Source organism: Taudactylus pleione, unplaced genomic scaffold, assembly GCF_031769625.1.
Source record: "Taudactylus pleione unplaced genomic scaffold, aTauple2 ptg000253l, whole genome shotgun sequence".
Classification (NCBI taxonomy): domain Eukaryota; kingdom Metazoa; phylum Chordata; class Amphibia; order Anura; family Myobatrachidae; genus Taudactylus; species Taudactylus pleione.
In genome coordinates this window covers 3,231,859-3,258,443 of record NW_028284655.1, presented here as the reverse complement: position 1 = coordinate 3,258,443, position 26,585 = coordinate 3,231,859, and the positions used below count along the sequence as shown (strand labels likewise).

The window sequence follows — 26,585 nt, the reverse complement described above, 5'->3', positions numbered from 1 at the left end:
GTCTGTCAAAAAAGTTTAAAAAATAAATAAATAAAAAGAAACCATGGCAAATAACTGTTACGTGGGAGCTGGATTGATCAATGAGTATTATCTTTGTTTCATGTATTGCAAATTTGTTCAATGAGTGTTTTTCAAAAAAAAAAAAAAAGAAAAGAAAAAATATATAATAATAATTGAAAAAAGTAAAAAAATAAAGAAAACAAAAAAAAGGAAAAGATTATCTTTGTAGCAGATGTGATTTTGTGTTTTAATTTGTCATAGTATATGTAATTTGTCACAGTATGTAAGCGGGGGAAAGCGGTGCGCAAGACATGGTAATTGGGGGATTGTCAGAATGCCTCGCATATTCACCAATTAGTAGGCCGCACGCCTTGGTTCCAGCAAAATGCGGCAGGGGCCATATGGGCTGCGCGCCAGGTGAAGGTGTTATGCGCATGGTAGCTGGTCCCAGAGGTAAGGGGCGTGGTTGCGGGCCAATGAGGTCGGGCCGAGTACGCCCCAGGTGGAAATCGTGGTAGGGGGCGTGGTTGCGTGCCTACAAGATTGGGCCGAGCATGCTCCAGGTGGTAACACGTGGAACTTTGAGAGCCTTGCACACCACTTCTTGTTCCTTGCCCTGCGATTTGTTGTAATTGTGTTCTTTGAAAATAAAGCTGTGACCAATTTATGTTGTCAAAAATTTACGAGTATCGAGTCAGTTATTGGTTGGCACAATATGGTGGGGCGCCGGAAAGTCGGCCTCTCCACCCTTACAGGAGCGAAAGCACCAGAAATGACGGCCGCAGCCAAACAAGGGGGAGGCCGCCAGGCGGCCCACACCACGAGCCAACTAAATTGGTGCGGGGGGGGGGGGCAGGCAGGTAAGCCTGTCCCCCCCCTTCCCTTTCTAACCTTACTAGCCTCACTGGCCATTTGAGAGGCAACAGGGCTGGGTTTCAGGAAGGGGGAGGCACCCGGGGTTAAAAGGGGGCAGCAAGAGGAGAACTTTCTTTCCTTTCTCCTACATCCAGGACACCCACCCACCCATCCCAGAGAGAGAAGTAGGGGTTTTGGGGTAAGTATAGGTCTGTTAAAAAAGTTAAAAAAATAAATAAATAAAAAGAAAGCATGGCAAATAACTGTTACGTGGGAGCTGGATTGGTCAATGAGTATTATCTTTGTTTCATGTATTGCAAATTTGTGCCAAAAAGTTACGAGTATCGAGTCAGTTATTGGTTGGCACAGTTATTGGTGGGGCGCCGGAAAGTCAGACTCTCCACCCTTACTTGCTGCGCTTTGGGCATGGTGAGTCGCTCCTCTCCAGTTCACTCGCCACAGCTTACTACTCCCAATAGATGTCCACATGGATAGTAAAGTCCATGTGGATAGTAAATGATGACGACAGAGTCCTTTAACTGAAGGGGATCTAGCCGCAACCATTCTGTAAACTACAAAATATCTTAGTAACCAAGGAAGTTGATTTATTAATTGCCATTTGAAATTATTCACTTTATGAATAATAACAATATTGCTCAGCTTCTCCGACAATGAGCCCGCCAGGAATATATTACACAGAGGTACTATAATGAGGGAATGTAATTACCTGCCGCTGTAATAAGATAAAGGGGCGGGGCCTACAACACTATTAGTATGACGTCATGCACTTCTACTTGCCTCGAAGTAGTTAAAAAGTGGGCGGTACCTCAATGTGACTTTTTTTTTTGTGGGCGGTGCTTTCATGCCGGTCATATGACTAGCCAGAAGCCGGTCAGCTGACACAGTGAGAGACGGCGGAGCTGCTGGCTGCTGTACTCATGGGACAGAGAGGGACCGGGACACAGCGCATCCCCCCCCTCCAGCAGCAGCAGATGAGAGAGAGAGCGGCAGCGCGCACTCACACTCCCGGCAGTGACCGACCACACTGAGCATGATGGGCTCCCTGTACAGGAGCCGCAGTCTTAGTGAGAGCCCCAGGCCACCAGCAGCAGCAGCAGGTATTATTGCTGGTCATCTGTGTCTGATGCATGCTCCCTCCCTCGCTCTGTCATGTACCATTAGAGTGTGTTAGTCCAACAGCATGCACACTGACCCTGCCATGGGCTGGGAATAATAATGTATGACGCTCTGCTTGCAGGTCACCCTCGTTCTCCTCTGTCTGCCAGTGCATAGCAGGATGCCGAGCCCATCACTTTCATCGCAGCCAGAGGGGTGCAAGTGTAATGATCAAGGCTCATTTTGTATTATAAATGAATATCCCAAGCTGCTGAGTAAATAACAATAGATTCAACATTCTAAAACGATAGGGTGTGCTTTACATTACATCCACCATATATCGCATATACATAGTCTGCATAGACATGACTGTGGGCTGCTCCAGCAGGAAAGTTCCCTGTATACAGAGGGCAGGATAGCCGCTGATACACTGGCTTCTCTTTTCCTTCCTACTATAAAAAGAAAAGCATTCACCAAGTCAACACCCACCAGTCCCTATGTTGACATTTTACAATGTTGACCTGTGAAATGTTAAGATGTTGACAGTGCAATATTTTGATGTTATGTTTAGATGTTGAAATTGTAGCGATGTCGATGTACTGTATGCAGACATTCCAACCGCCGACATAATGTATTTTATCTCCATAAAACCGGTGCTATTTTACCATTAGTCTGATGATCTGTAAGTGAATGAATATAGGCAATGCCTGTTTGATAAGTGTCTCCGTCCATGTTTAATAGGCTGAGGTTGTGGTGGATGTTAAATATAGAGTAAGGTTAGTTTTGAAGCAGAAATGGAACTCTGAAGGCTAATGTTCAGTTACTATGGCTTCATGTACTAACCAATAAAATGACTAGTATTTTATTATTGTCATAGTTCTTACTTTTGGCCTTTGAATTTCAACACTAGTGGTAGCATGCTCTTCACTGCAAATTATATGTATAATTTCTGCCCAACTCACTCATTATAATTCCTGTCCACTTTATAAATGCATGCCTTTGAGGTAGAGACTTGGAGTAATGGTCCCCATGCATCAGCGACTGAGTATCGCAGTTCAGTGATCCCCAGATGCTGGGGTCGGAGGATCGGTGAAATCCAACATGTTGATTTTCACTGATTTGCCGATTGCTATCAAAATATGATCATGATTTGCAAATCATTGACTTTTAACATGTAGAATTTCACAGATTCTCCGATGGGTTGGCGAACATCGATGGCTGTCTGTCGAAGTTTCCAATACGTTCAGGGTATCTGGCAATCTATTGTTAGATGTATGGACCACTTAACTCCTGTTTCCCTCTTGCTTAAGGTATAGGGATTACAGCATGACCATACCCATTTAGAATGGTCTGTGTGCTGGTATTTATTATATCATTCCATGACATGAAATGTTTCTATTATGTCTTGTAATTAAATGTTTATGGGTTGGTCCAATGTTTTAGTTTGCTTGGAAGCCTGCACAAATATAGAACATCTGTTTGGGTAATGAGCATAGGTTTTATGGAAAATACAAATAAACCTCTAAATATAAGTGAGGGGAAAAAAAAACAAGGATTCCTCAGTAATACCAATAATTAGTTTTCATGCATAAATTATCTGCTATAATCATAGCAAAGAGAACTATGTAGCAGGGAAGTGTGTTCTATGAACATGTCTGTTACATTGTGCTTGGTTTAGGAACAGACCTATGTTGAACATGTAATTATGTGGCCCTGCTGTATACACATTCCTGCAAGCGTTCTGTCATCACTGTTACCTCAGCTTTCTCTTGTGTGACAACGTTCTGTACATAATACTCTCACCCAATGAAAGTGCTGTTAAAAGTGAAGACTGCTACACTCTGATAAGTGGTATCATGGCTTATTCATGCAGCACACCCTTATTTTTACTAATGCACTGTTTTTTTTGCATTGTTATATCAAAATTGTAAATAGTGTTACAAAAATCTGCAATGTCAAAGCACAAGGCTCTATAGGAAAGCTGACATTTTGACCTAAACATTAGCTGGCATGAAGGGATCCTGCAAAAACTGGGACACATGGGAACAGTACTTCTGTGTCTTCTGCTTCAGGATTAATGGTCGTTTGCACTTGTGTGTGCCCCATTTTATGCTGTGCTTTGATGTGCCCTCGGTCTCCCCATTACAGCTGTCACCTGGATGGTTTTTCCCACAGCTACAACTGCTCTATGCTGCGTAAACAGGGCCTTCAGGCTTAACCTGTTCTATATATACAATGAAAATATTTGATCAGTGAGTTCTTAATCCTCATCAGTTTGGCACCTGTTTTTAGTCTGGAGCTTCCCCATTCTGACATAGCTGACACTGAAGATTCACTGAACACTCAAATGCCAGCTCAGCAATGATGGGCAGATCCAACCCATCTATCTTACCGATGGCAAAGGTCAAGAAGACATTGCTGTTATTGTAGGTTACATGTAGTGGTGGTCACATCAATAAAATTCTGGTTTTGCTTATACAGCATACTTGCCTATTTTTTGGTCCATCTGGGTAGCGTGGCTGGGGTGGTGGCAAGAATTGCATCGTTAGAGACCCCTCCCATTGTGTAATGAAGCTATTTGTGTGGGTGGTTGCAATGACACAATTTGCATCATCTGTTTTTCTGCATCATGGTGCCTCCCCATGCACTTCAGAAGAAAGAGGAGTGGGTCTGTGAGTGACCTATTCTCCGGGAGTTCCAGAGGAATCTCTCTGAAATTAAGGTATATTACAGTTGTAAGGGTCCACCTGACCCTTGCATTCCCCTCAGACTTCTCAACATACCAAAATGGTATCTCACCACATGGCTCTTGCATTCACTCAGACCTCCCCACATGCCCTGTACAAGCTCTCTGATCTCACCACTTCTTGCATTCCGTCAGACCTCCCCACATACTCTGTACATGCTCTCGGATCTCCCCATATGGCTCTTGCATTCCCTCAGACCTCCCAAAATGCCCTGTACATGCTCTCAGATCTCCCCACATGGCTCTTGCATTCCCTCAGACCTCCCCACATACTCTGTACATGGTCTCGGATCTCACCACATGGTTCTTACAATCCCTCAGACCTCCCCATATGCCATCAGACGTCCCAGCATACCCCTTACATGCAGATGCGATCTCTATAACAGTAGTCTCACATCTCTGATAGAACTCTGCTACCTCCCTAAAATGCCTCTTCCTCACTGTTACTGCTAGAGCCAGAAAAGTAGGAGAGCACACTTTCATCCTCCTCCTCACTAATAGACCTGCTGGCATCCTCACCCTAGCCACTGGTACCACATTTCAACTTCTGTGCAGTAGGGAGTAACTATATTCTGTAACCAGAGCAAATACGCAGTGACCACTTCTGCTATTTTTGGGTCACTCTATTACTGTATGTGTAATTACATTAAGGTCTGCTCGGATAGGTTCGAGTTTGCACGCCCAGTTCGGATTTTTCCCTCCAAGAAACGGGACTCAGAAAGAGGCAAAACATAATCATTCCTGGACAAATGTCCAGGAATGATGTTTGTCCATGCAAGATGATGATTTGCCTCTTTCTGAGTCCTGTTTTTTGGGAAAAATCCGAACTCTGCGTGCAAACTCAAACCTATCCGAGCCTGCACATCCCATATATCTCTCGTTGGATGCGAACAGGACATTATGACTAGCAACATTACAAGTGTTTCCTATTACCCCGTAGAGCTGTGCAGGAAAACCTGTGATGTTGCAGGTACCGTATATGACGGACATGAGTGTAGCCAAGCATTGTGGTGATGCCCGGCGGCACATCCTGCCAAATTGAATTTCCACCAATATGTTTCATAAGTCATCATTTCTAGTGAGCAGGAAGTTGCTTGCGTGTCTTTGGTGAAATGCAATATTGCGCATCTCTTTATATTTACAGTATATGTTGGATGGTAACAAATGGGGGCAGTTACATGGGGGCAGTTACATATAGCTTTGCAAAGTTTTTTTTTTCTCCTGTTTTATTTTGCATCCTTCATTTAAACCTTTCTCATTGGTCTCTTTCATTGCAAATTTCTCTGCTTCTCTTGTAGCTGAGCGTCAGCGCCTCCTATCTCCATCTCCATGTTATGGGTCTCGGATATGTGAGGGGTCAAACCCGGAGGAGGAGCGACTCCGCCGCCGGCTGAAGTATTTCTTCATGAGCCCTTGTGATAAGTTCAGAGCCAAGGGGAGGAAGCCCTATAAACTAGCCCTACAGCTTATCAAGATCATGATGGTCACAATACAGGTACTCTCCTTCCCCATTCAGTATACAGTATTCCCACTCTTCCATTATCAGATCGTTACTCTTATAGTGCCAATCCTAATACTAATTACAGGTATGTTGAAAGTTGTCTGCTTTTAGGTGATACCTTTTATACTTATTGGCTTATACATGCCCTCCTACATCAGTTGGTCTATGTTATGTGCCCTGAATGACATGGCTCCACTGTCCTATCTGCATTGTATAATGTTGCTTACCTAGAGTAGCTTTGTGTTGTGTACAGGGGCGTAGTATCATCTTCATAGTTTGTTTATATGGCGCCACTGATTCCTGACATATGACGTACATAGTCGACGTAACAGGTAGCTGGGTATAGCTGAGCAGAATAATAAATGGATGGCTGCAATTGGCAGAGTAAATTGCATGGAATGCAGTAATACAGCATCATGCATGATATTCTAACAACAGATATTGCGATCAAGTGGTACAGTCAAATCTGGGGTGTGGACCAGGTGATGAGCAGTATGGAGAGACATGGGAAGCAATCAGCCAAATAGTTACATGGTAGTGGAGCACTAAGGCACTATGCAGAAGGACCTTAGTGGCGTAGCAGCCGGCACTTCTCTGGGAGTCGAGGTGCTCTATCTATCTATCTATCTATCTATCTATCTATCTATCTATCTATCTATCTATCTATCTATCTAGGTAGAGTGGACCTCTTAGGAGTACATAGTGGAGTGGCAGAGGAGCATCAACAGGGGTTGTTGGGGTTGGAAGTATGGAATAGGTTGAAAGTTTGGGACCGGGAAGCCGGTGGATGCAATGCTGACCGCCGGCTTCCCGACTGCTTAATCCCGGCATGGGTTAAATGACAGGCGTTGAAATCCTGACACCTGTCATTTTACTTACACCGGGAGACCGGCGCCCGGCATCCCGATCGAGGGGATGCCTGACACGGACAGCCGCGGGAGGGGGGAGGGTAAGGTTTAGGGCTCCCGGGGGGGACTTAAGTAGGCACCCCCCGGGAGGTTAGGGTCAGGCTAGGGGAAGAGGGGGGTTAGGGATAGGTGCCCCCGGGGGGAGGTTAGGGTTAGGCACCCCCCCGGGGACTTAAGTTTAGGCGGCAGGGAAGGGGGGGTTAGGTTTAGGCACTAGGGGGGGGGAAATTAGATTAGTTATACTTACCTCTCTAGACGATTGGGATTTCCTCCTCTGTCGGGCTGCAGCTGCCGGGATTTGAATCGCCAGCCCTTTGGGACCATGGTGTATAACAGTTATGAGAGACCTGTTGGCAAATGGTGCAGTAATCCAGCAGTGAACTTATACAAGCTAATACTTTTAATAGGGTTTGTTCAGGCAGTGCACAAAGCATGAGGTGGGTGGTAATAGGCACTCATGCGAGACTGTTGGATTTTGTCCCCCTGTAGCAGTGGTTTCTGTTTGATCTTTCAACTGGAGAGCAGATGAAATGGATAGGAAAATGGTGAGCTGCTTTGACTGTACATAACTTGGGAACGGTACTCTAGTCTAGTGTGGCCATAGTTGCCATTTTCAGGGCTATTTTAGTATGGATGGATTACTGGCCTAAGGATGTGCAAGAGACTATCAATAGACCACATTTACCTAAAGGGATAGTTGCTTTGAATCATCACTGGATACAATTGGCTTCTCATCTAGAAGTATAGCAGTGTGTCTGTTGGTGGCCACAACCGAAGAACCGATTTATCCAGGTTTCCATTTGAAGGAAATTTTCTGTTTGGTGCAAAAGTGTTCAGTGACTCTGAGTCACCAGAAGTAAGTCCCATCACTTGCCCCAAGGCAGCAGTTTGATGTTAGCACAGCTAAGCAGACTTTTTGTCCTTTCAGAAGTACGTAATGTAAGCCGGGGCCAAGGGCCACTTAATTATTCTTTGATGCTCAACATCACTGAAGTTGGGCCGGCGGCAGGATAATCACATTTGGGGAGACGTGTCGGCTTGCCACTTCAGATCATGACAGCCACAAATGGTGCACAACTTTAGTTCCGCTCAGTACACAGAAGGAATAGCATTGTGCTGTCCAGAGTGTTCTCCTGGGGGGATTCTAGAATGGTTTTCAGACTTTGTGCCCAAAGAAGAGGAAAAATCACTTCATCCAGCAGAGAAGCTATTCCTGGTAGGGAAGGCATCCCAACAGTACTCAATCCTTGGCGGCTTTATCAATTCATATCTGTAAAACCTTTTCTGCATGGAATCCGCACAGCCCATTCTCCATGCTGTAAAGCAGGGCGTCCATACATTTTTTTTTCTTGTGCTGTTGTATTAAGAAACTTACTTTGGACGCAGGGCCACAAAATATTTTCTTGCCAGTGGCCTCCCAGCAATTAGGTAAGAGTTCTTTGCTGAGTAATTCATATAAGAAATAAAAATATATTGAAATAACCACATTTTGAATGATTTTATGTTTACATTTTTCTCACTGCGATAAGGAGCATAAAATGCTACACAGCAGTGTCCCCAATTCCTAATATGGCACACAGTAGTACCCTCAATTGATATTATGCCTCATAACAATGTCCCCAGTTGACAATATACCACTCAGTAGTGACCCAAACTGGCAATATGCCACACAGAGCACCCTCATAAATGCCCTTTTATATGCCAGGCTTTTAGATCCTCCTCAGTCATGTCCCTCCTATAAGCCTCAGTTTCAGAGCTCCGTGTTGTCCTTATATGCCAGCCCTACTCCCCCTTTTGCCCTTATATCAGCGCCCCCTCTCATGTTAATTACTTCAGTGTCCTCCAGTTATGCCCGTAGGACTCCAGTCACGCCTACATCTCCACCGATTCAGTGGGGCAGGGTGCACTGGAGGCAGAGCTGCAGTGAGGGCCGGCCAGGCAACATCATTGGTGAAGTCTCCAGGCTGTATTGCACAGCGTCTCATACCGCTTCTAGACACAGTTTTGTGGAGCTGTCAGGAAGTCGAGGGGCTGGATTACAGCAGGGGACAGGTCATGTTTGCCCTGCTTGCCATAGTTCGGCTGTCCCTGCTGTAGAGAAATGAGTCTTCCTTACCACCGTAGATCTGAACTCCCCATTCCTATCGCAGCTTAATATCATTGATTCTATTTCACTGGTCTCCCACAGCCTTATTTTCCTAGGGCCTTCCAGAAGGTGCTGGAAGTTCTCATGGTTGCTCTCTGGAAACAGGCAATTGTGGTATGGTTGTAGCAGGACAGCTCAGGTGATTACTTTTCTATAGGAAAATGGTTGGATCATTAATTTAGCAGCAAGTAATTTGGTGCTATCCCTTTGGAGTATGGATAGGCAAGATACAGTTTTTGTCACACAATAGACTTCTCAAGATCCAACATCTAGCATACCAGCTTTAGTCTCTAACTAGGGAAGCTTTGTTCTCATCCACTATCTGTATATTTTCTTGGGCAAGGGACATATGGAAGACCTTCCTATTGAACTGCTTGCTCAGTGGGATTGCAGTTTGACTTCTCTAGATTACTTCATCAGAATTTGAAAGGTCACCAAGGAAATCTCTGGTTGGATCCCAGGTTAAAGGATTGTGAAGTGGCCGCCAGAATATAAGGTTTGGATGAGATTTATTATGTGGAGTGCAAACCTTAGTTGCTTCTGCTACCATTCACAGAATTCTAATTTTCTGCAGGATTAATTAGACAAGGGCTTTGGTTTCCCTAACCCCAAAGTGCAGGCGTCTTGGCTAAATGGTTTTTCTAAAAACCAAACTGGCATCTGCCAAACTTTTTTGTGCCCAAGCATTTTATGGCACCTTTTGGATATTAATGTGATCCTGGGCAATAACGCTAGAGTCTTTTTGAACCTGTAGGGTGTCTCTAAACATCTGCCCATCAAGAGTTATGTGCCCTAATTTGTAAGGGACCTTTCAATGGTCATACAAACAAAATGGTATAGTTTCTGTCCACTGTATATGTTAATCATCAGGAAATCCTACATTTGGCTCTCTGTCTGCCCTAAATTTACGATAAGGTAAAATGATTACATCCTCTTGATCTTGTCAGCGAAATATCTGTTTACAACTCTAGGACAAGGAATCTCAGGAAGGCAGATCAACTTTTTGTCCTTCCTGTAGGACCTCATCGTGGGCGTGCACCGTCCTGACATACTGTTGCCAGAACAAGGATATAATTGTGCAGGCTTCCAAGGGGAATGTACGTAAGGGGTCATAAATTCTAAGGGTACATTATACAAGGTTGGTAACCGGCTGCTATGCATGCAAGGCTCAGGCTTAGCAGACCATCTATGGTACCTGTACCAGACATTGGGGTTGATTCTGAGTTGGGAGCAAAGCAAAGAAAGCAAGTAACTTTGTAACTGGAACAAACCATGCTGCAAGAGGGGCAAATACATATTACTTTTGCATGCAGGTTAAATAGTGGATGCATTTGCATGTAGCCCACTAATGTAGGACATCTTTATTGTTGCACTGCCGTTTAGCATGGGCACGCCTCTCGCATGGAAATCTCTCTGCACATTTAAAATCTGCCCCACCTGCAGTGCCACATGGCTTTACCCAGGTGCAAAATGACTTGCACCTTTTTTGTTTTGCTCCAATCCATGGGCATATTAAGGAGGAAGCCCGTGTGCGGTCTCTTGGCTGGTAACACAAGGGAGCAGATTCTGGTGCCGTGCCCGTCTTTACTGCACATGCTCAGGTCTCCAGTAAGATGGTGCCGGACCATTTTCCCTGCAATTTTCTACTGCCATGCGCAGATCGCTATTAAAATGGATGCCATTTATTTTCTGCAGTGCTACTGACGTGGGACTCCGGAGAGGCAAGTATTTAAGAGCATGGGTACAGGGTGTGTGGATTGTGCCCCCCTGGACCTAGGGGCCCGTGTGCACCGAACACCCTGCACCCATTATAGATATACCCCTGCTCCTATCTCAGAATCAGTCCCATTATCTTCTGCATGTAATGTTTTGCTGATGCTCAGTTTGGACCGGAAATCCTTTAAAGCAGCTTCTTAATGCAAATAAAAATTGTTGCAGTTTCTTTACACCATTTGTGTTGATCAGTGAATTGTGGTAAATGGCTGGGGAGGAACTGGCTAGTTTCAGAGCAAGATTTACATATAGGAACTGAAGGGTTCATGTGGGCATTATACAAAGATGAAGCAGTATATAGTGCTGGAAATTTAGTGTGTTTTGATCAGAGATGTGTGGAATAGGTAGACAGGGGAGGTAGTGCCTCCCCTGTCCTACTTTTTAGTCCAGAGTTTTTCCTATAAAAAGGATTAGAATAATACAAAGAAGATATATTTTATAATACTTTCAATTTTTTTTTTAATTATTTTTATAGTCCAAACTTTGGAGTATACCTAAGCATGACCGGAAGGCTCTGCTAACCTGCCTCACCTGACTGCACATCACTGGTGTTGATTTATTTGGCAGCATGGATGGTGTAATGGTTAGCATTACTGCCTCACAGCACTGAGGTCTTGGGTTAGATTCCCAGCACAGGCCAAACTGTGTGGAGTTTGTATATTCTCCCTGTGCTTGCGTGGGTTTCCTCTGGGTGCTCCGGTTTTCTCTCGCACTCCAAAAATATACTGGTAGGTTAATTGGCTCCCAAATGATGTTAATAGGCAGAATATTCTTGGTGTGGAATATGTGTGCACTATATAAATAGAGTTGAAAAGATAATAGCCAACTATTGCCATTATTTAAATTTACCCTGAAATACTCCATTGCAGCCAGATATTCTCCCCAGTGTGGTCTGCTTTTTGTTTTGCAGACAGCTTAGGAAGATGTTTTTCCGGTCTCTACTGAGCTGTCTAACTTATTTAATTGATAATTGTGAAGGGAAATTTAAGGGAATGTTCTGTACCCTCCTGTTTATGTGAATCCGACACCTCGAGATCAGGGAACTTTTTTACCTTTTACCCCAAAATATATTTAGATACGCCGACGTTACCCCTTTGATTTGAAGGGAAGAAAATCATATAGTAGTGCCCCCATAGTTATGCCCCTGTAGCAGTGCCCCCATATAATGCCCCTTTAGTAGTGCCGCTTGTACAAAGAAAAATAAAAAACACTTACCTTAGTCCCTGCTCCTGCATTCGCCGCCATCCTGTCCGCCTGGCTGCTCCTCGGAACTATGGGAGAGACGTCATGACGTCTCTCCCATAGTGCGCATGGGGAGAGCCGGAAGCTGGAGTTCAAAAGAGAACTTCGGCTAACGCAGCGCTGCATGGAAGGCGCCGGGCGCCCGCTGGTAATATCTCAGCGGGCGTCTGGCTTAGAGCCTCCCTGCGGCACCGGGCTGAAGGACACTGGCGCCGCACCCGGCGCCAGTGACCTCCATTCCTGGGGGTAATGGACGGACAGCCGGGCATGCAATGATTAATGTGCATGCCCGTCCATTATCCCCAGGAATTTCATGTTCACCCCATTTGGGGTAATTTACCCCTGTTCCCCGACCAGTGCTCTAGATATAAAGGCAGCTATCAGCTGTTATTTTTGCGACGTCCCCTATGGTCATGTACTGAAACTGCTGTGCACTCAGACAACTTATCGACAAACATTAATCCAGACCCTTGTGACTTGTAATATCTGTTGCAGCTGATCCTGTTTGGTCTCAGTAATCAGATGGTTGTGCAGTTCAGGGAGGAGAACACGGTGGTATTTAAACACCTCTTCCTGAAGGATTACACAGATGATGCAGACAAATCGTATGCTGTCTACACCCAGGGCGATGTTTATGAGCACCTCTACTATGCCGTGGAGCAGGTGAGGGCACAGTCTTCATTCACTGTTATGTATGAGATGTATATTTTTATGGTGTCCTTGTCTATGCAAATCTGTATATAACTTGTACAATGAAAATATAGGTGTGTTTTTTTTTTTTTTTTTTTTTTTTAAATAAAATCCTGGTATCTGGCCTTAATCCATTTCAGTTTTGACAGGCGTATAGAGGTGTGTGGGTTACTCTGATAAGGATGTTGGTCTCTATGCTGTCTATGTACTAAGTCTTGTAGAGACCTAAATGGATGGAGATAAAGTACCAACCAACCGGCTCCTAACTGTCATTTTTTCAAACACAGCCAGTATAGTAACAGTTAGGAGCTGATTGGTTGGTACTTTATATATGCCCACTTTTTTTTTCTCTCCAAGGCTTAGTACATATAAACCTATTTAAGTGATCATGCAGTAGGGTGCTGCATAGAAACTGGTAGCCAGGCAGTGATGGTGACTGTAAGAATGGGTGTGCCCTGGGCAATACTCTGTAGGGTAATCCTTCATGCTGCAAAACATGTTACTATCAGACCACAAGATGAGGAACCACCTGCGACAAGTGATAATAATGATCTCCTGCCACGCGCTGTGTGTAAATGAGTTGTGCGTTGTAGCTGTGTTATGCACAGACTTTCAGGATAAAGATGTAAGCTAGTGGGAGATATTACATGTTGTAAGGCGAGCTTTCAGGGGCATAGGACAGAATTTAAAAAAACAGGCTCTTCATTCTTGTGCATCCCTTCAGTAAGCATTAATATATCCTAACCACCAAGCGGCTGCAGAATGCATGGATACAATGCGCCCGGTGCCTTCTGTTATCTTGGCAACAGCTTGGCTATTCAAAAGTGCAATCTTCTGGAATATAATAAAACAACTGGTATTGGACAAGTCTTGCAGCCAGTCTGTACTGTTTCATGAATTCATCCTAAATCTGTCTCTTGTCCCCATCTCCGTTACACAGTATATCGCACTACCTAACCAAACCACTGCTCGCTATGCCTATGTCCACTCCAGTACCCAGAGGGCGCTCGCTGTGTGCCAGCAGTACTACCGGAAGGGCCACATCGATCCTGCTAATGATACCTTTAATATTGATCCCAAAGTGGTCACAGGTAAGTGTGCATGGCTAATGGTGGATCCTTGTGTGTTTGTGGCCTTTGGGGGTCATCCAGACCCGCTCGCGAGCAGCAGTACGCTAGCAAGCGGGTCGATGTTCCCCACTGCGCATGCGCACGACGGAGGGAGCTCCGTCGTGCGCATGCGCGAGACCTGGGCAGCGACGGGCTTTCCATCGCTCCGGGTCTCGCACCAAAGGGGGCGTGCTGTCGATTTTGATTGACAGCATGCCCCCTTTGGTGGGCGTGCCTGCCAGATGGAGGCGTTCCCATCGGAACGCCTACCATCTGAAGCCGGCCCCACTGACATCACTAGTGATGTCAGTGGGAGTGATTTTGGCTCTGATAGAGCCAAAATCACTCCAGGGCTTGTGGCAGGGAGACCCTACCGCAGGGTCTCCGTCGCAAGTCCGATGGTCAAGACCATCGCGACCATCTTTTTGGCCGCTCGCATATGCTGTGGGTGGTCACCCACAGCTATACGAGCGGCCAGGAGGCCGCTCCATTTTCATGGAGGAGGGCCCTGATTCAGAGCGAGCGCTCTGGTCAGAGCGTTCAGCTCTGAATCAGGCCCTTTGTCTCTACATGTGTACAAGGTCCTGGGAAAAGCATAGCAATAGTGAGCTTATAAATAAAAGATGTTTCTTTCTTTTTTTTTTTTGTGGGTTATTGTCAAAAGAAATAGAGCCAGTACCCATCAGGTTCTCAAAGCTGCTGCTGATTGCTGGAGATATACAGCGTCTGCTGATTACATCTGGGGTGGAGGAATGTTGTACTTTTATTTTTCTCATACTTGGGGTTAATTAATTCAATGAGGTGTGAGTGGGGAGAATTGCTGTTGTAACGATGTGGAAACTCTAGCAACGGCACCTCCTCTCACAGCCCAATCTCACCCCCTGGCAGTTGTGAACAACAATCAGCGAGTCTGGAGCTACCATAAGAGAGGCATATAGCCGCACTTAATCGCCCAGACTGGCAGGGGCAAGCTAATTGGATCCACTAATATTGAAAATGATTATTATCCATATAATAAGTGTCACGAAGTACTCCAGTACTCTGGTTACATCTGCATTGTTATGAAGGGAATAATCTGTTCGAAACTATATACCATAAAAGAAAAATATCCTAGAACACCACTGTTTTATTTTATTTGTCACCTATCTATGTATAGTAGTTTGTATGTATCATTGATGCCCGGTGACGCGTACAGGACAATATCTATGTCTTTCTTCTCTCCTTTCATCAGCTTGTATATCCTTAGACCCTAGCGGTAACACCAGTCAGAGCTACAAGAACTTTACTATTAAGTTTCACAAGTAAGTGATACTACAGAAGATTATTAATGTCTGACTCCTCTGTGATCGTCCTGCTTAACATAAGCTGCCCACATATCACATGAAACTGTCCATCTCTATTTCTTCCAGGTTGATCAACATCACGGTACAATTTCAGTTGAAAGCAATAAATATCCAGACTATCATCAACAATGAGATTCCTGACTGTTACACCTTTACCATCACTGTGAGTAACCCAGAGGAACAGGGCCGGAGCTCAGGGTGAAAGTTCCCAGTTGCACGCCCCCCAGACCCCCCAACAATTTTTTTTTTTAATAGATGGCATTTCTCTGTACGTGCCGGTGGGGCATGGCCGATCTGGGAGGGGCGTGTCCTTGCGGAACACCCCCAATTCATCACACTTGGGGGCGTGCCGAGCACTTACGGAGGTGCTGGGCTTCCCCCAAGCGCTCCCTTCACGGTGAATAGATGTCATGCATGTCTATTCACTTGGTGGTGATCTGTCACCGCAACTTTTCAACTTGAGGGCGCCGGTGCCCCATGCAATAGCCCTGCTTGCCCACCCCTAGAACCGCCACTGCAGGGATGGGAGAAGGGATGGAGGCCACCTAATGGCAGTGACGTAACCAGGAGGTTCCCTGGGCACCGGCCGGGCGGGGAGATCGCCGCGGTCCGTTAAAGTTGGTGTAGTGCAGTATTACCCAGTGGCGGTGTGTTTGCTTTAGGAGCCAATGAGAGTCAGACAGACTCTCATTGGCTGCTGCACCACTTATGAGCTCTGCCGTCTGGCTCCCGCAGTGGGTAATGGGGGAGACGTCATGACGTCTCTCCCATAGTGCTGAGCAGGAGGACGGAGCAGCGGATGGCAGGAATGCAGGTAAGTGTCTGTGTATATGTATTATGTAAGGGGCACCACTGGCCAGGGGCATTGTATAAGGGGGCACCACTACCGGGGGCACTGGAAGGGGGGGGGGACACCACTATTGGGACACCACTATTGGGACACTATTACATGGGCACTGCTACTGGGGACATTGCATAAGGGGCACTACTACAGTGGTCATTGCAGGAGGGGCACTACTACTGGGGGCAGTAAGGTGCATATGGAATGGAAAGTTCCCCGAGTGACGAGAAATGGTGATGTCATGCTGACACGCCCCCATTTTTCAGTTGCCATGCTCCACAATGTGTGTGCACACGGGGGGGGAAATCTAGTATTTTATATGTCCTCATACTCCTGGCAAGAGTGAGCTGCCAGGTCCCGTGCGATTTGGATTGCGCCGAGCGTCGTCGTCTTCTTTTTTTTGCCAGCAAATGTGACAAACGGCTTCATGAGACAGCACTGATTGATTTGAGATGTGACACTTCTATCTGTATGCATACGCAGCAGAACGGATCCTTTGGTGGAAAAAAGCTGCGGCCTCTGCATAGTAGCACTTCATATACAGATGGACTTCTGTGTATAACAGTCATTGTCTCGTATCCGATTAATCCGTGCAGTCTCATGAAGCTGTTTGTCTCATCTGATTGCAACATTTTTGGTCAAAAAAGACACTGAGTCAGGCAGGAGCTGGCGCGCCGGGAAGGGCTGTTTGGCGCAGCTGCGGCAATAGTGTATGAGGACACGCATGTATGTAACGCTTTCTGCTGATTTTGGTGTATTACTCCTTTAGTCACAGCTGACAATATATTATTATTATTATTATTATTAATGCTGTCTCCCTTATAGATAATATTTGACAACCAAGCGCACAGTGGGAGGGTAAAAATACAACTGGAGAACGATGCAACCATTAAACAATGCAAGGACCCGAGCGTGTATGGCCGAGGTGACCGTTTCATTTACTTTACAAACTCACATCTTACAACAAAATGTTTTTTGTTTTTTTTGTAAAAGTCTGACACCCATACATTGATCTTATGCATGACGTATATGTGATCTTTCACAAATGAAAAGCCTATAGAGCAGATCGTTCTCCAGATACACCCATAGAAGATGACCTTTCAATTACTTTTACTGTATGATCAAAGTAAATGATTTGTGTACAACACACTCAGGAACTATTAGTGAAACATGGTACCTTGTCTAATGGACTGAGGCCTTATTCAGAGCCGGACGCTCTGACAGAGCGCTCGCTCTGAATCAGGGCCGGCCCTCTGGTTTTTCAGAACGGCCTCCTGGCCGCTCGCATAGCTGTGGTTGACCACCCACAGCTATAGCGAGCAGACATGATGATGGTCGCGATGGTCAAGACCATCGGGTTTGCAACGAGACCCTTGTGGTAGGGTCTCGTTGCCACAAGCCCAAGAGTGCTTTCGGCTCTAACAGCCGAAAGCACTCCCACTGACATCACTTGTGATGTCAGTGGGGCCGACCCCAGACGGTAGGCGTTCCCATGAGAACGCCTCCGTCTGGGCAGCCACGCCCCCGGCCCGCCCACCAAAGGGGGTGTTCTGTCACTCAACATCGACAGCACGCCCCCCTTTGGTACGAGACCCGGAGCGACTGTTTGCCCGTCGCTATCCGGGTCTCGCGCATGCGCACGACGGAGCCGGCTCCATCATGCGCACTAGGCCACCATCGACCCGCTTGCGAGCGCATAGCTCTCACAAGCAGGTCTGAATCAGGCAGTGTGTGTGTGTGTGTGTGTGTGTGTGTGTGTATATATATATATATATATATATATATATATATATATATATATATATATATATATATATATATATATATAATATATCTCTTATTTATACGTCAGTCTTTGCTTATTATCTCTAAGTCATGCTGGAGTCTCTTATGTCATTGTTAATTTTGACCTATATACTCTAAGAAGTAACGGGAGAGAACCTCTTCTGTGGGAGCACTTAGTATAAATACAACCTACACACTATAAGAAAGAAACCAATTGGCATGTGTAGGAGATTCATACCAAAATTGTATGGTCGGAGCTGTAGTACAGAGTAGCTGTTTCTCCTCTGTGCTCTTCTCTATTTGAACTCTTTAAAAAATCTGTATTTGCATTGCAAGGCCTAATTCAGAAATGTATGTAAACCTATGCAAATCCAGGGCTGCGATGTCGCTCACAGTGCCCCAAAAGGCGCAGCATGATTGACATGCTGCTGGTGTTGGGGCACGGAGCGGCGTGGCCCAGTTTTCTGGGCATACTGTAGCCAGTGGAGGATGCAGCTTCCCTGGCTTCAGCAGCATGAATTTCCCAGCCATCCTATGTAACCTGAAGGTTAGTCAGATGAGAGAATGAGCGATGTTCACGCAAATGATACAGTTCTGCATCTTCGGACGCAGCAGAGGATCAGAGAAGCCGGCAGGTGTCTTCTATTTACAGACTTCCTCCTGTGGCGTTGGCATATTATCGCACAGCCGTTGCGTACAGAGTCAGAGCGGCTGAGTGATCTGCTTCAATCTATGAATCTGTCCCTAAATTACGGACAAATATGCAAGCATACATGTATGTAAAGAGGCACACGCGTGTTGGATTTTTCCCATATACATGGGCTGCCAGCTATATATTATACTTCTCTGCCACATCTGGTGGTTCTAAATAAATGACAGCAGCCTGTGCCATTCACACATTGTCTTCCCATAGGTGATAACCACTCCCGGCTGGTGTTTGACGTGTTTGTGATAATCTCCTGCATCCTCTCCTTCATCCTGTGTGGGCGATCCATCATACGGGGCCTGAGACTGCAGAATGTGAGTAGCAGATTGTACGGTGAGATATCCTGTGCTGTAAGATCTGAGCCGGGCTTGTCCTGTCACCTGTGCAGGGTTTGCAGTGTACAGGTGTACAGGTCTGAGATCTTGCCAGACAGCTGAGTACGTTGTATATCATTGCTTGCTTTCAGTATATTGGACTGTGTGAAAACCTGGGCTCTCTGTGTTTTCTCTTTCCAGGAATTCGCAAAGTTTGTTCACAGCCGTCGCGGCCTCACGGTTTCTCTGTCTGAGCGGCTGGAGTTTGTGAACGGCTGGTACCTGCTGCTGATCATTAGTGATATTCTCACCCTGTCTGGGACAGTCATGAAGATTGGGATAGAGTCCAAGGTAGCTCACATGTTACACACACGCTGCTATATTAATAATGTATCATTATTTTTGCACAATTGATACAAATAAATACAAAGAAAAAAATAAATGTTTCAAGGTTTGACCTTAAACAAAAAAACCTCCCAAACGCTGTATTTTGAGAGCTGACATAAAAGCGGTAACAGATTAGCACTTTCTACCGTATAACTTCTGCAATTGTTGGACATTGTACATAGTCCTGCAGAGGAAGCAAGAAGTAACGGACTACAATAAAAATGATTGAATAATAAATGTTTTCTTCACCCAAATTGATCATGGTTAAAAGGATAAGTTAATCACTTTTTCTCCCCCATCACCCGTTTCTTAGACGTTTGCCAGTTATGATGTTTGCAGCATTCTCCTGGGCACATCAACCTTGCTGGTTTGGGTTGGCGTAATCCGGTATCTCAGCTTCTTCCAGAAATATAATGTGAGTACGGGAAACTATGCATGCTTGGGTGTAAAGGGATACATTATTTGAAATAAAATGTGAATTAAATATTTTTATATATTCTGTGTATGTATCCCTTTACAAGATTGTGTTACAGAGAAGGAAAATTGTAGACTATATAAGTGTAAATTGCAGCAGTAATCTGATAAAATCAAGTGCACTTCATTTAGTTGAACAGTAGGCGGTGATGCCACCTCCTATACCAACAAAAGCCTAGGTAGCTTGCTCAGGGGGCATTAAGGTTTGTATCTACACCACACCAAGGGGTGAAAGTCCGCAATGAATTCCAGGAAGCCACAATCGCTGCTCATCAGTCTTGAAAGCGTTATGAGGCAATTTCTAAACTATTTGAACACATGAGAAATATAGCTTCTAAATGGAGAACAAAGGACCATTGGCAGAAGTCACAGGAGCGGGCTTCCCAGCAAGTTCATCCAAAGACCAGGCCATGTGACTCTCCTAACCACTATGGGAGAGGGGCCATAAGGAAACACTGTAAGGAAAAATAATACTGTTATAGTTGAAGTGAATATCACAAATTTATAAAAAAATAAAAATAAATAAATCTTAATATATTTTCAATGAATTGCATAAAGTAGGGAAGAGTAAAGCCTACTGAAATGACATGGAGCTAGTATTCCATACCGGAAATGGAAACAATCAGTCTACATGCCATTGTCTTTTATATAATGAATCCAAAATGTGTCCACCAAGCTATACTTTAGCGTGCCTCCCAGGACTCGTAACAGCTGGGAATAATCGCTACTGTGTACCAAAGCTATGAATGAAAGTCCAATGCTATTATGAAATGTATTCACAGAACCCAGACCGGCTGACTTATCAAGGAGCTTGAATTAGGGTGCAGCCAGGGGATGAGAGTTGCATGTCCTTAAAGGCTTGTCAGGCTGACTCCCCTGCGGCCATTCATTGTCTGTCATACAGTCAGGGTGGGCAGGACCGGACGTGGCTCTCCCTGTGTCTGGTGTGTGAGCACCAGCCGGTATTCTGTGGAAGGTGAAAGGTCCGATTGTGATCATTTGGCAAATTGAGTTGTGTGGGTCAAGTGCACCTGCGTGCCCCAATGACAATTCAACGAATGATGAGACCATATGACTCCTAGAAAACTAGTACAGATGTAACTTGCAAAATAAGATCTGAAGAGAAAAGCTGAAGACATCTGGAATAACATCCTCTGGACAGATAAGACAAGGGAGCAGATTAATTTAGGTGCAGGGTGAGCTGCACATCTTTTCTCATAATGAGCATTAACTGGTGCCTTGGAGCTGCATGCAGGATCACAATGCTGGAATTGATTAGTTCTGGGCATGTTACCATAGACAATAGGCCGCTTGACTTAACCCGCAGCTAATTGAATCTGTCCCTTAAATAGAATTGCACAGCCATATTTGGTGAAATCCAGAGACCGTAACAGCACAAGAAGCTTCTACTGACCATCACGCATGGCAATAGAGGGCTGATGTGTTGCTGTTTTTGGACCTGGGCACTTTGTGCTCATTGAGTCATCCATGAACTCCATTTAACACCAGAGCATGCTGGAAGAAAATGTCTATGTCCTATGTCTGACATCTGGAATTTTGCTGAAATTTGATCATGTAACAACTGGGTAATGATCCTAAACTCATGAACTAATCTGCATGGCTCGGCAATCTAATAAATGGACTGGCCAAGTTACAATCCAACTCCATTAAGTGCTTGTGCTTAAATGAATGGCCTCAGACATCGGTGAATTGAAGCAGCGTTGTGAGGACAGCAGGACAAAATTCCCCAAATCTGATGTAAGGGAGTGATAAGTTCCTACAGAAAGTAACTGTATTGCTGCGAAAGGTGGTAGAATCATGGGATGTTCAAACCTTTCATGTCTTACAATATGCAGCTATTTCAGTATGAAGCCTGTCTCATTACCCATTCTGCAGACTCTGCTTTATCTTTTCCTTGCTCCTGGTTGGTAATATTGGTGGTCTCTATATGCTCTGAGGATTAGGTTCTAATTGTATGCATTGTACTTTATTATAAAAGCACCAGGAATTTGTTTGACTTTCTGGGAAATTGGTACAAGGGTTCGGTGTATGGTTCTGTCAGCATTGGCATTTCATGGTGTCATTTTATTTTGTCTGCCCCTGCAGATTCTGATTGTCACGCTCCGGGTGGCTCTGCCTAACGTGATCCGCTTTTGTTGTTGTGCCGCGGTGATCTATCTGGGATATTGCTTCTGCGGCTGGATCGTGCTGGGACCCTATCATGTCAAGGTGATCAGTCTTCCCTACTCCCGTATCTGTGACTCCAGTAGCCATTTCTGCCTCTGTCCTTTCTCCCTCTGTAGTAACCCTGTTCTTGTCTTCTCTCCATAGTTCCGCTCGCTCTCCATGGTGTCAGAGTGCCTTTTCTCCCTTATTAATGGTGATGACATGTTTGTCACCTTCTCGGAGATGCAGAACAGTAGTTACCTTGTGTGGATGTTCAGTCAACTTTATTTATATACTTTCATAAGCCTCTTTATCTACATGGTACTCAGTCTCTTCATTGCCCTGATCACTGGAGCCTACGAGACTATCAAGGTAAATGGCTTGGAATGAGGACAAGCTGAGAGGTGATGATGTCCAGACTTCCTCTGTAATGTGACATGGTCTCCTATGTTTTGCAGTTCCAGAATGCAGGTGAAGACAATGTCTCTGCGCTGTATCAGTATATAGCAGAGTGTAAGGACAGCCCCAGCTCCGGGAAATTCCGTTCTACCAGCACAACCAGTTGCTCCATATTATGCTGCTGTACTAAACCGTGAGTATTGCCTCAGCATCCGATACAAAATAACGCCTTTCACCATGTTGAACAGTTCAGACTGTAATGGATATGGGAATATTTTGGAAAGTTGTGTTTAAATCCTATGTTGTTTATCAGATGTGGGAGAAGCCATGGTGATCTTTCAGGTAGATGGCTCTAAATACACCTATTGTAGAGGAGAAAGTGGAGCTGTGATAGAAATGTACTACAATAAGGTGAGGCGGGGGGTGCTGCCTCTGAAGTGTAAACATTGTACAGGTGCAGGCAAAAGGGAGCCTTTAAAAAAAAAAAAAATGACAGTGCTAAACCCCCCCCCCTGCAAATAAAACTTTTTTCTTAGAATAAACATCCCCTCCACCACACTTGGCAAATAGTGACTTGCTCCGATTCCTGGAAACTCCGCCCCATGCTGAACAAGCCAGAGCTGGTTGACCTCATGGCGTAGCCTAGTGCTGGTAGCTGCTTATGAGAGGGAGTGTCATACTGTTTTGTTCCCTGGCAAGTTACTAGCCCATGCTATGATGCTGGCATCATGTAGGGACGGCATGCCATTTTGTTCTCATTTCCTTTTTTTTTCACTACATTAAAATGGCAGTCATAAAGTTGGTGAAGACCGGCATCTACGTAGCGTCATTATACAGATATTTTTTAATTATTTTTTTACACTTCTTCATAGTTATTTCAGTGATCACATTGTATGTCTGCATTTTGAGTGCAAATGTGTTAAACTCTGTATCAGCCCTAAGTGTCTTATTCCCTTCTGCCTTCTATAATGTACTGAATACAGGAGCAGGTGCACAGTGATTTGTATCATACATAGTCCAGTCACTGTGCTGCTCCTGACATGGAGCGTAAATCGTAAGCGTAAGTAGGTGTAAGGGAAGGTTAGCAGAGGAAGTGCATGGATCGTGTACATCAGAGGGCCTAGCTGCAGCAGAACTACACATCCCAGCATGCACTGCCAGTTTTGCTATTTGGGCATGCTAAAACTGTGGTAGGGTATGCTGGAATATGTAGTCCAACATCAGCTGGAGGGCCACGAGTTTGACACTCCGGACCTTTTTGATTTGTACATTTTGTGTATGAAAACCAGTTTAAGTGGCAAAAAAGGAGACTGTGTACTGACTATAGCCTCATTCATTGTCCGGGCCAGACTTAGCAGTACTTAGCTCGTGATACACTTAGCCTCTGTATCTATCCCTCTTGGGCTGTCACTTACACATAATACTGCCCACCACCACCCCTATCTGACTCTTTCCGCTTTCTCTTTCAGTGCTGAAGATAATGAGGACCATCTAGTCATTAATGAGCCTGTGCCATCGTCGTGATGGAGGACAAGGGTTCCTGGATTTTAATTCCATTTTAAGGACTTTCTTAAAACGATTTTCCGTTATGTTTATAAGAAGACATTTTAAGTAACTTCTCCCCGCCTTATATGGAAAATCTCTAATCAGTGACCAGATTCTGACAGGGTAACGCTAAATGTATAGACAGGTTTTTATCACGTTTTTATAAAGAAAACTGATTAGTATTGCTTAGAAAATTGTGTTGGGGGAGGGTCTGGTGAGATGTAGAAACTCGATTGGAGACAAAGCACTGTACACGGTGCTAGACAGCAATGTAAGTGCTTCAGGGGAGGCTCAAAGATGTGACCAAGCCAAACACACAAGTGGACACTCTATATACAGCCAATCTCTTATTTTTAGTTATATAGGTGACACTTTTTTATTTTTTTTATTTTACATTTTTTATATTGTATAAGAATAAATAGTGTCACAGTACATAATGTTTTGCTTTTGCATTTTTATTTGTATTAAAATGAAAACTGGCAGAGTTTTGTAACGCAAAAGAAGGAAAGTAACTGCTTATCTGCTGCTGTGGAAACACAGGTCCCAGCGTGCGGGATCACACTGTAGCCTCAGATCTTACAGGTCCTGGTATCTCCCTTATACTGTAGCCTCAGATCTTACAGGTCCTGGTATCTCCCTTATACTGTAGCCTCAGATCTTACAGGTCCTGGTATCTCCCTTATACTGTAGCCTCAGATCTTACAGGTCCTGGTATCTCCCTTATACTGTAGCCTCAGATCTTACAGGTCCTGGTATCTCCCTTATACTGTAGCCTCAGATCTTACAGGTCCTGGTATCTCCCTTATACTGTAGCCTCAGATCTTACAGGTCCTGGTATCTCCCTTATACTGTAGCCTCAGATCTTACAGGTCCTGGTATCTCCCTTATACTGTAGCCTCAGATCTTACAGGTCCTGGTATCTCCCTTATACTGTAGCCTCAGATCTTACAGGTCCTGGTATCTCCCTTATACTGTAGCCTCAGATCTTACAGGTCCTGGTATCTCCCTTATACTGTAGCCTCAGATCTTACAGGTCCTGGTATCTCCCTTATACTGTAGCCTCAGATCTTACAGGTCCTGGTATCTCCCTTATACTGTAGCCTCAGATCTTACAGGTCCTGGTATCTCCCTTATACTGTAGCCTCAGATCTTACAGGTCCTGGTATCTCCCTTATACTGTAGCCTCAGATCTTACAGGTCCTGGTATCTCCCTTATACTGTAGCCTCAGATCTTACAGGTCCTGGTATCTCCCTTATACTGTAGCCTCAGATCTTACAGGTCCTGGTATCTCCCTTATACTGTAGCCTCAGATCTTACAGGTCCTGGTATCTCCCTTATACTGTAGCCTCAGATCTTACAGGTCCTGGTATCTCCCTTATACTGTAGCCTCAGATCTTACAGGTCCTGGTATCTCCCTTATACTGTAGCCTCAGATCTTACAGGTCCTGGTATCTCCCTTATACTGTAGCCTCAGATCTTACAGGTCCTGGTATCTCCTTATACTGTAGCCTCAGATCTTACAGGTCCTGGTATCTCCTTATACTGTAGCTGTGGACTCTGCTTTTAGAACTCTCCTTAATGTTATGTTACAAGAACCTAGCTGCAGTTGCCTAGTATTCTCCATGTAGCAGTAAGCCTATAACATGTGTACCACATTCCATTACCACATTGTATACCGCGTGCTAACACTAGAACAGTTTGTATTTACATGTCTGCTCGTGATCTTCTGCTCCTCAGGCAGCCTTCACTGAATGTTTATAAATGGGCTGAGCATATGATCTCTTTATGTAACAAAGGAAGAATACATGGAAGTAAAATGTAACCTGTCAGTAAATACATGATGTCCTAATTCTGGGGGGGATTGCTGAGCTGGTGAGGACAAGTGTTGGATTCTTCTGTCCTTTCTTCACTTTATATTTATGTGTGGAACTAATTGTTAAGGCCTGAGACACTTCGTACACTATGTTCCCGACCCATGTAAACCAAGCCCTTTGTTAGCAGTAATAGTATATAAAACTGCAGCATGATGGCAAAGTGGTTAGTATTACTCACAGCACTTTCTCTGGAGTTTGTATGTTCTCCATGTTGGTGTTAGCTTCCACCAGGTGCTAAAGTGTGTGTGTGTGTTGGATTGTAAGCTCCAATGGGACAGACTCTACATAGCGCTACGTAATATGTTTGTTTGGAGATCTCTCTCTTTTCAATAAATCTCAATCCAATTTCAAAGGCGGTGCACCAATTCTCAATTATGTGAGAGGGGCGGCCCGGCTTGTAGGGGGGAAAAGATCTAAACTGCAAACAGTGGTTCCAAATGATACCAATGTGAACAGAATAAATATTAAGGTGATAACCTGTTGGCCCTGTAACAAAAATAAATTGTATAGAGCTGATCTAAATCCAGAATTTGTTTTTATGGATCACACGTTCTCCCATCTTCAATGTTTAGAAGAAAAGTTAAGACTACATCATACTGCACCTCATATATATACATTTAATGACACTCTCATGAAATTGGCATGGTAATTAAATTTATGTAAT

At 44.7% G+C, this 26,585-nt stretch overlaps 1 protein-coding gene across 1 annotated transcript; it reads left to right on the top strand.

Moving 5' to 3' along the window:
• Positions 1-1,718: 1,718 nt before the first annotated feature.
• MCOLN1 (mucolipin TRP cation channel 1) lies at positions 1,719-24,483 on the top strand. The gene is made up of 14 exons (XM_088480343.1): positions 1,719-1,973; positions 6,016-6,212; positions 12,783-12,950; positions 13,918-14,068; positions 15,318-15,387; positions 15,496-15,592; positions 17,096-17,195; positions 18,969-19,075; positions 19,277-19,426; positions 19,776-19,877; positions 22,043-22,165; positions 22,268-22,474; positions 22,561-22,694; positions 23,971-24,483. Exons 1-14 carry the CDS (start codon positions 1,907-1,909, stop codon positions 24,023-24,025), a joined length of 1,728 nt encoding a protein of 575 aa, XP_088336469.1. The 5' UTR covers positions 1,719-1,906; the 3' UTR covers positions 24,026-24,483.
• Positions 24,484-26,585: the final 2,102 nt, after the last annotated feature.

What these genes read in the sequence shown, in the direction of transcription:
- MCOLN1 (XM_088480343.1), top strand. Translation starts at nt 1,907, where the DNA reads ATGATGGGCTCCCTGTACAGGAGCCGCAGTCTTAGTGAGAGCCCCAGG. An exon ending in TCATGATGGTCACAATACAG is followed by an intron (nt 6,213 to 12,782) that starts GTACTCTCCTTC and finishes TATCTGTTGCAG; the next exon opens with CTGATCCTGTTTGGTCTCAG. An exon ending in TTATGCTGCTGTACTAAACC is followed by an intron (nt 22,695 to 23,970) that starts GTGAGTATTGCC and finishes TTTCTCTTTCAG; the next exon opens with TGCTGAAGATAATGAGGACC.